The sequence below is a fragment of the Sprattus sprattus genome, assembly GCF_963457725.1.
Source record: "Sprattus sprattus genome assembly, chromosome: 18".
Lineage (NCBI taxonomy): Eukaryota > Metazoa > Chordata > Actinopteri > Clupeiformes > Clupeidae > Sprattus > Sprattus sprattus.
The window spans coordinates 25,296,593-25,306,270 of NC_137916.1; the positions used below are offsets into that span (position 1 = coordinate 25,296,593).

General features: G+C 39.4%; 2 protein-coding genes across 2 annotated transcripts; one reads left to right on the top strand and one right to left on the bottom strand.

Moving 5' to 3' along the window:
• Positions 1-93: 93 nt before the first annotated feature.
• alg1 (ALG1 chitobiosyldiphosphodolichol beta-mannosyltransferase) lies at positions 94-4,010 on the bottom strand (the record flags this gene model as incomplete). Its single annotated transcript, XM_080856530.1, has 13 exons — positions 94-231; positions 940-1,015; positions 1,109-1,223; positions 1,369-1,479; positions 1,588-1,647; positions 1,764-1,802; positions 2,031-2,152; positions 2,345-2,455; positions 2,577-2,666; positions 2,984-3,132; positions 3,284-3,387; positions 3,507-3,584; positions 3,728-4,010. The coding sequence occupies 13 exons, from the start codon at positions 4,008-4,010 to the stop codon at positions 94-96; spliced, it is 1,476 nt and encodes a 491-aa protein (XP_080712656.1).
• A 2,705-nt stretch (positions 4,011-6,715) lies between these two features.
• On the top strand, positions 6,716-9,294 carry cUnh16orf89 (chromosome Un C16orf89 homolog; the record flags this gene model as incomplete). Its single annotated transcript, XM_080856010.1, has 8 exons — positions 6,716-6,881; positions 7,117-7,266; positions 7,360-7,510; positions 7,615-7,732; positions 8,055-8,217; positions 8,429-8,533; positions 8,694-8,777; positions 9,178-9,294. 8 exons carry the CDS (start codon positions 6,716-6,718, stop codon positions 9,279-9,281), a joined length of 1,041 nt encoding a protein of 346 aa, XP_080712136.1. The 3' UTR covers positions 9,282-9,294.
• Between the last annotated feature and the right edge of the window lie 384 nt (positions 9,295-9,678).

Genomic DNA, 9,678 nt, shown 5'->3' on the forward strand with positions numbered 1-9,678 from the left:
TCTGAGAAAAACTAAACATATAGTGATGTTATGATGGAACAAAAAAATAAAAACATTTATTTTCCTTGGTCTGTAGAAGTCTGTTTTGGTTGGTCATCTGCTGTCCGCTGTTAGTATGGGAAGAACAGTCTGATCCCAGTTCTCTTCCCAGCGCTGCTGTCCACTGGCTCTCAGGTTCCTCCTGAAGAGGCCCAGTTTTCCCTCGTCGCTCGGAAAGTCAGACAGCAGCAACTGTGGGAACACAACCACATATTAAACCAAATGTTCTTCATGCAGCATAATCAGTGTGTTTAAATACAGATCAATGTGTTTAAATACATGATCAATGTGTTTTAATACTGATGTTATGTTGCCCATAGAGGGATATGTAGGAGAGACAAATGTTTGCTACTTGGAGGCTACGTTCAGACTGCAGGTATATCAGATTTGTTTCTCAAATCAGATCTTTTGAGACAGACTGTCTGAAGTGTGTCCAGACATCACCAACCTATCTGCATGGGTTTCTGGGGAACCAACGTAGGCGTCAGTCATTTTTACCCAGAAACAGCATGAATTCCAGCACTTCCGTCACTCTGGGTTTAACGTTACTGTTGTGTGTTGCATTGAAATCCGGGCAGCAAAAATACACATGAAATATGAAATTGGAGCGACCAGACCTCCAGTGTCAGACATATTTGTAGAAATCCAATTGGAATAGCATTTCAAATCGGCCTTAAATTTGGTTTGGATCCTACTAGCAAAATATGAGTTTCATGTGTTTTTTTGCTGTCCAGGCTTTCAAAAATCAATCAGGATACAATCTGGATATGCCAAAAAAACTATTTGGCCTGGCGGTCTAAATAAGGCCTTAGTAAACTGGGTTAGAACAGTAGAATACTAGGGGGGGTTGAACTCTGGCACTTCAGCTTCTTTGTCAATGAGTGTTCATCGCTCTCGTACCTTCAGCTGTGTGGCTAATTCCTTCGAATCCTGGAATATTAATCCATTTTCCTCATGCTTTACCAATTCATGTAAGCTGAAAACAGAAAAAAAAGCATTTGCTCAATTATTGAAAGTGGACTTTTTAAACAAAGCAATAGAGCCAAATGAAGCCACCCTAGGCACCCACCATTGGAAGTGTATAGCACAGACAGGCAGGCAACAGCCAAACATGTCCACTACTTTCATTGGAAGGTCGAGGCCACTGGAGGATTTATGCAGACAAACTCCAAGATCAGCAGAACCTGGTGTGAAAATCACCCCCCATGCAACACAGAACATTAGAACTTAGAACTCCTTTCATGTGGAATGCACTTTCAGTATAACTCAAATGAACGGTATGGCAAAATGCTGACATTCAAATGCTGACAATAAGAGCAGTGCACCTACCTAGCAACCGAGGGTAATCCTCTGCCTCTAGCCAAGGAGTGCAAATCTTAACGTGATTGAAACTCTTGGAGTCTATGAGTTTTTTATAGTATTCCTTTTGAGGGCCTTTACCTGTGATAAATAAGACCATAGTTGTTGCAAAACCTTTTGTTAGTGGTTCAATTCTTCACAATTTTTTTTCCGATTAAGTCTGTTTATTTATGTCTTGATTTACTTTACCTGTGATGACACACACCAGTTCTGGTAAACTCTCGCCCACATTCACAAACCCTTCATAATCTATTCAAAGAATCATTGATGTAACATTAAATGTAATAAGGATTTCAGGTTATAAATCATTTATAGTTATATAGTCATTTCAACATTCACTGATTGAGTAAAGAACCGTCTCTTACCCTCAAGTGCCTTTAGCAGAATTGAGAAATCTTCATCCTCTGTAAAGAATAAACAAATATATAATTTAGCTTAACTATAATAAGCTAAAATGAAGACTAAAGATGCATTTGACATTCTCGGAAATTCACTCGATCCGTGTGCACATCTGGATAAACACATGGAATCTTTTGTTGCATCTGATTTAGCAACGTGTTTCTGTTGAAAGCAATTAAAAAAGCTTTGAAGATCATTTTTCATTAGCTACATCTTAAGAGGACAACACCAACCTGTCCAGCTGGTGCTGCTCAGCAGCAGAATGGGCCGCCTAGCAACAGGACTGACATCACCAGTGTTTCCACTGCGCTGTGTAAAGGCTGTCAGCTCCATATCTTCACTGGTGGATTCGCCACTGAAGGGATATCAACAATATAGGTTCAGTAAGGCACACTTCATATATAAATTTGGTGAATGAACGACATTACATTTGGCTCACAAATATTCAGATCAAATTATTTAGAAAAGTGGATTCCTTGTCTCAGAGGTACTGTGCATCAGAGAATAAGCTAGTTTAAAAAGTAATACACTTAAATAATAAACATACCATTGCTTAAACTGTGGGTAAACCTTGGCCATCTTCAGGAAAAGCTCATGCTGATGTTCCATTGGCGTCTCTTTAAATATTAATGGGGGCTTATCATATAGAGTTGTTGCCCTAAAAAAAAAAGAAGGTAAATTGGGACTTCCTATGAAGGAGCCTGAAGTGAGTGTATATGAGTGAAATTATATGTGGATACAGTCGGTTAAAGTGAACCTTCTGTAAATTTAAATCTCACTTAATTCTCCAGTTCTTGAGGAGGTCTTCCTTCATGGCCTTGGTGACGCAGAGGTTATAACTAGAAAACCGTCCAAAGAACTTCTCATACCTACAAAAGAAAGAAACAGAAGAAAATTATGATTATTATTATCATTATTGACAGTTCTCTTTATACAGAATAAACCTCTGTTTTCTATGACCGATAGAGCAACTTTTTTAGTTTTTTAGCCACTATCACTCTGTTATGTTTAATACATATGTTAATGCCTTTTTAAAGTTGTTTAGCCATTAACACTCTGGCAGGGGGACTGCCAATGGAAACTAGCCTTTTGGCTACAATTGGGTACATTTACATTTTAATGATTATTAATGTACACAGAACACGGTCCCTCTTCAACAAATAAACAAACTGAAACTGAGACTTACCATTTTGCCACCTGGACTATAGGATGTTTCGACCCATGAGTGAGGGCCATTATTGTGTATCCATAGTTATGCCAGTCGATGATGAACTTGGTCCCACGCAAACAACTTACTAAGCATGTAACAGCAATACTTGGCAATCCGGGAGGGTTCTGAACACAACAAAATACAAATACTGTGCATCATAATATCTAACCTATCTAACATGATTGATGTTAGATAGTATCATCATAGATAGTATCATAACATGATACAATGATAACATTGTATGCTGCAAAGATATTTTGTGAGTCATAAAAATACCTGCATGAGAACGTGGGAGTGGTGGTCGATTTTCAGCAGTGTATACAGGAGCTGCAGAGACTGCATAACCACTTTGGTGATGTACCTTAGAATCTTGGGACCAACTGGAAATTACACAAAGGATCATTTTTTCAACGCTTTCAGAGGTGGCGCTTGCAGTTTTGTCAAAAATAGAAAAAAATGGACCCATGACGTTTAATTCCTGCAAAACTGAGCCAATTACCTTGAAGCCCTTTGACTTCAGATATCGGGATGATTGTTATCTTTTCATTTGCAATGACTGCCTCGTGCGGTTTGGTACCTGGGATCAAAACGTACACCTTAGTTGACACCCATCACTGTGTTCTTCCTATGCTCTGTAACTAAATGTTGGCTATGAACATCTTATCTAAAAGTATTATTATATATTTTACTAAATGCTACATGAGTTGTAAACTTGTTTACCAAGGAAACCAACAAACGAGACGTTGTATCCATGCTTGCTCAGAGAGATTGCATGGTACTGCATGCGGGGACTACGTCCAATATCACCCAACACAAGCACACAGACATGGCGATGTTTATCCTGACGGCGCCCTCTGAAACTCCATACACTCAAAATACTGAAAAATACAGCAATAGCAAGGAGAATAGACCAGTTTGTATCTAATTCCGTAACATGTACACCTAAAGCAACGGCTACAAACGAAACACCAAATACAAGTAGGAATGAGAGAACATCCGCCATGATTGTTTAGCTAATGACGTGTCAGTTCGGGTTGAAATTTAAAGGAGACGTGTACCATGTTATGTAAAGCCCCTTTCGAGGACTTCCTGCTCAAGGAAGTAGTCAAGATGCATATTACATGAATCATTAATGATATGCCATGTGACCAATTTCAATCACTTTCGGCCAAAGTGATTGAAATTGGTCACATGGCAAATTATTACATGATAAATTAGAAAATGACCCATATGGCTGACAATACAGAGAGATTATAAAAGGAATGTTGGTTGAATCATGGAGAGTTCACAGCCTATCTGGCTTTACTTAAACGTAAGCAATGATTCATACATGCTTGCTTTACATGCTCTACATTCTTTAGTTTCAAGAACACAAAACAACAATGTAATGAGATGACATGTCTAATATGTCCCCTGCCTCCTGCTGCCTATTCCCACCTAACCATTGTGTCCAACGTTCTGCTACACATTGCTTGCAATGCATTACACACACACACATGTTGCTTGCCAGCCTACACCCATCGCCAATATGAAGCATCATCATATGTATCATAACAAACATCCACTCAACCTGATGATAATAAACTTAAGAGTAAAATAAGACCCCCAATATGTACCATTACAAACATCCACTCAACCTGATGATAGTAACCTTAAGAGCAAAATAAGACCCCCAATATGTACCATAACAAGCATCCACTCAACCTGATGATAGTAACCTTAAGAGTAAAATAAGACCCCAAATATGTACCATAACAAGCATCCACTCAACCTGATGATAGTAACCTTAAGAGTAAAATAAGACCCCCAATATGTACCATTACAAGGATCCACTCAACCTAAGGAGAGTACCCCTAAGAGTACAAATAAGACCCCCAATATGTTCTATCACAAGGATCCACTCAACCTAATGATGTGGCAAGACCATAATTATCCTGGCTGTACTTTCTCTTTTTCCACACTCCGCAACTAGTATGACCCCATGATGTCCATCTGCGCCATGTATGCCAAATATGATGTACGTATCTCCCGTGCCTAGTATGTGCAGGCTGGTAACCTTGGTAACCCTGAGTGCTGCCCTCCACCTCTTTCCCAGCCAGGGCCCTAAGGAGGAGGCCTTGCTGCCTCATCATCATCATCCAGGTGAACACGTCTCAGTTCTCTGCTATCTGTGGTATGAAGGAAGTCCCAGAGCAGCCACTTTTTAGAGTTCACTAAAAAGGCATGAAGTAAAAAGTTAATGCAGACTGTGTCTTCGCCTCACTTTGAAATCAATCCTGGGATTGGGGTAAAGCAGGAGGAGAGTGAAGATGAGAAAAGAATCCCTTATCTGACTCTTTGGAACTCAGTGTTTGCTATGGAACTATGACCAGATCATGGCTGTGGAGAAGTTGCGTAAGACCAAGCCCATTTTTTCTGGGGTAAATGATCAGAATAATTTTCAGATCATACTGACAAAATAAATGTGAAAAGAATTTTGAAAAGCAAAAGTTTAAATGTAGTACATTATAGCGCGTGGTCCTCTTTAATGACCAAATGGGGAAAACTTTTCCCAGAGGATGTCCAAAAGTCTTAACGCTGTTAGAATTAAACATAAAAATGTTATACCTCCATTAATATTGATCACGGAGTTTCTTATATTATTCTTTTTACTGACTGTCAGCTGCCAATCAAATTTGATCAGCCTAAAGTCTAGTATCGCTGGTCATCATGCTCTGATCTAAAGATTGTTTACCACACTGTGAGAAATAGGGGAATGGAAATTGAAATGTCCAAACACTTCTCTGCAAAAAGCCAATTCCTTTACATCCACATTAAGGAACTGCAATATGAATTGTGTATAAGTCAGTAAACATGGCATGGCATGTCACTCCCCCTGTTAGTATCTGCCACCTACCATATTTCAAGTTCTAATATTTTATTATTTATTAACCATATTTAATCTAAAACGAATGTCGATTTGAATAGGGTATTTGTATATCCTATGCGTAAATTTGCGCGCATCTTTCAAAGCGCTCTTGCAGGGAAAGACGCACATAGCAGCTTTCTTTAAAATCAGGCGGAGCTGTTTTCGAGCGTAGCTGAATAAACACTAATTCCGAAACTTCCCGCTTGACTAGCAGTCGCTCCCCTTGGGCTGTTTTCCCCACATTAATTGGGCATGACAGTTGGAAAAATCAGACTCTCGACTTTAGTCGTTGCTGATTTCAGATGCAAAATGCTGATGCGTCTTCGTTTCAAAATAGGTAGTTCATAACTGCCCAAGGTTTTTTTTTTAGGGTTACGTATTCGTGTGCTTTCCATGCAGGGTAATTGTACTTCGAATTAGACATGAATTTACGTTAAGACCACTGTGTGTTTATTTTGGTGATGGAAGGCTAATATTTAAATTGACCTGACCAAACATATGCCCAATTTGGTTGTCAACCTGTCATTTCGAAAACAATACAGAGTAGTTAATAACAATATGTAAAGAACGACGGTGAATTGTGGGTAATTACACCATCGAAGGCAAGTGAAGTCTGCACATTCAGTGGACTCTCCGAAAGTCTGCAGGAAGCTCGTACGAAAGTCGTTGCGGACTCGTTTGATTCGGTCATATTCGAGCATTCTTGGAGCGCGCGCGCGTAAAGTCCGTGAGTCTCCAAAGCCCTGAGCTCTGGTTTGGGCAAAAGTCTTCCGAGCGCCGAATTAAATGTTAAATCGAAGATGACAACGCCGTACGTTTTTCTTTTTCTTGTGACCACAATTCTCCCAACACAGCAAGAGGTTGTCGAAAACGTCCTGGCAAGTTTAACCAAAGGAGTTACTTTCTTGGAAAAACAGTCCAGAAATATCAACCTCGATGGGGTTGTTGGATACAAAATTCTTCATGGCAAGTAACGCGTGTTATTTAATTAAACGTATAGTCCAATTTATTTTGAGTGTTACTACCTATGTAAATGCCTATTTATACGCCACAAAGAATGCAACATATTGCTTGACTGGGTTTTGTTTTTCAGAAGCAGCTTAGATTGACATTTCTGGACTTTTGTGTCACCTAACTCTGAGAACGTTTCGTATTGTATTCGTAGACCTGATGTGTACGTCCCTTATATTTTTCCACACAGCTCAACTTGTGCAAGCTGTTCAATCATGGCCCAGAGACCTCGACAGCATAGCTCAGCGCTCGACAGCATCCTCCCTTGTAAAAAGATTAGACAACAGCTTGTCCCATGCTATAAAATCACTGCAGGAGACAGAATCAAAATATTTCAGAGGTGAGTTCATTTTATTCCGTGCTCGAAAGCCTGTATACTGCTGTTTCTTGTTTAACAAGGCATTAGTTTAACTGTGGAATTCTATTTCTCTAGAGTTTGAACCTTTGATGGACAAATCATTTTGGTCCTTACCTCATGATTGGACTACCACAGACCCCTCCCTTGTGTATGCAACTCGGAGATCCGCAGAGTGCTATGACGAACAGCTCAGTGACAAGTGCATGACCCTGCTACTAGGCACATGGTAAAGAGTTGCTTTATATTATGTGCCAGTGGTTGTTTATGTTTGTTATCCATTAGTGTGATTAGATGAACACATCTTGTTTTCTTTCATTCTTTCTTTTAAAGGAAAGATAATGGAACCCCATGTATTGTAACAAAACTGTGCCGGGATACAATGACACGATTTGGATGTCCCCACTATTCCCTGTCTCACCAGCTTCTTTATTTCATGATTGGGACAATGGTTAAGTATGCACCCGCAGTAACACAGATAGCACTATGTTACATTTCATCTGGAAAGAAGTGAGCCTGCTTTATATACTTACACTTTTTCAGGACAGTGTGCGTTTGATTGAAGGAGTTTTTTGCGTGAAAGGTCGATTTTCTCTACTACTACTCCTACTTCCTCTAGTGAATTTATATTTTGATGACCTCACGTAGCCTTCATGTCAAGAGTTCTCTTTGTGAATTGTACATTTCGGTCAAGCCGTATCATGGCCTTGAGCTATCAGTGGAGCAACAGAACAAACTGCTGCCTATAACTAGACAATGTTATGCCTTTCCAGAATGGTTGCTCAAAAATGCTGAAGGGGGAGATGAGACAATCAAGGGTCAACATGACCGTTCAGCACTACCACAGGATATTCTGCTCCAACATGATGAAGAGCAACCACGAGATATTTAAAGATGGCTTCACTGGACAAACCCAGGACATTTTTGTGGAAAATAGTGGGTTCACACTTTATATATCTGTCTGTTTGTTTTTGATCTTTTGTCTTTCATATTTTTCTGTTGTCTTGTTTGCTTGCCTTCTGTAAAGTGTCTTTGGGTACTAGAAAAGCGCTATAGAAATTTGAATTATTATTATTATACAGGTAATGCATTCAACTGTATGTACTAATGGGGTCAAGTATTGAGTAACATGTCCTGTTGTTTGCAGTACTACTGTGTGGTTTGGCTGGATTCTCCGACTTCTACAATCTTAATTGGCTGGAGCACATACTGCTATGGCAAGACCCTGCAGATGGTTGTTTTGGGAAAGAGTGTAAGTGCATATCCACACTCAGCACAATAATAACTTCGATCATCCATTAGGGCAACCGCAGCCCCTGATGGTTCAGTACCACGTGGCTGAGCCATATGGAACCCATTAAGGAGAAGGAGTGGTAGTTTTTATTGAGTTTGTATCCTGTTTGTTTTCCTAGATGACTTCTCTCTCGGTTTCCCGGAAGAACATTTAGGACCACAACCTCACAAGAGAGTGAAGAGGAGGGAGAAGACACTCAGAGGTATGCAGCTGCTGAAGTCTCTCATTCAGTAAATGTGCATTGTATAGTTCAGCTATGACAACCCTTCATCCTTTCTGGCTTTAATGTATGTAACAGCATTTCTGGTACATATTCTATGAATATAAATAAAATATGTAAATAGGTCATATTTGACTTGCTCATTCGTCTGTTTGATTTTCCTGGCCTCTGATCTGATCCTTTCTGCATTTGTATTGCTTTCCTGTACTTGTTACTGATTCTTCTGACTGGAATTGTACGCTTATTTTGTATTTTGCTGTGAATACTTTCACTATAGAGGAAAACCCTTGTGCATCTTGTACCAGCCATATTAAGGGAAACTGACTCTGAAAGCTCTTCAATAATGCATGACAGCAGAGGTTTTCAATGTTCCCTCCCGTAGGTGGATGTTCCAGTCACATGACGGGCGTTGCTGTGAGTGCTCTGGGAGGATACCTGAACTTCTACCTCTCGGAGCAGGACATCACAAAGAGACCACTCACCTGAGCAGATCATCAGAACACACCCTCGATTCAGACTCAGTTATCAATAAGCTAATACTCTATTCTCCTTCAATTCAATATTTAAAATACACAATTTCTAAATAAATACAAATTATCTACTCTACTCTCTATGGTGCATCTATGCATGTTTTTCTTTTTATTAAAAAGATATAGTGAAAGTTTTTTTTGTATTCTTTTTTTATTCTCTAGAAATATATAATGTACAGAGATCAGACACATCTGCTCTTTTTTCTTACAAATGTTAAGCATTTCTGCTTTTTTGTGGGAAAGGCAACACATTTGTTAACAGCACAGTTAAACAGGAGTGAATACATGCTTTTAAAACAGAGCAAAAGTAATAAATAATTACGTATTAAATGTGTAAATAACCCCTCTCCCTT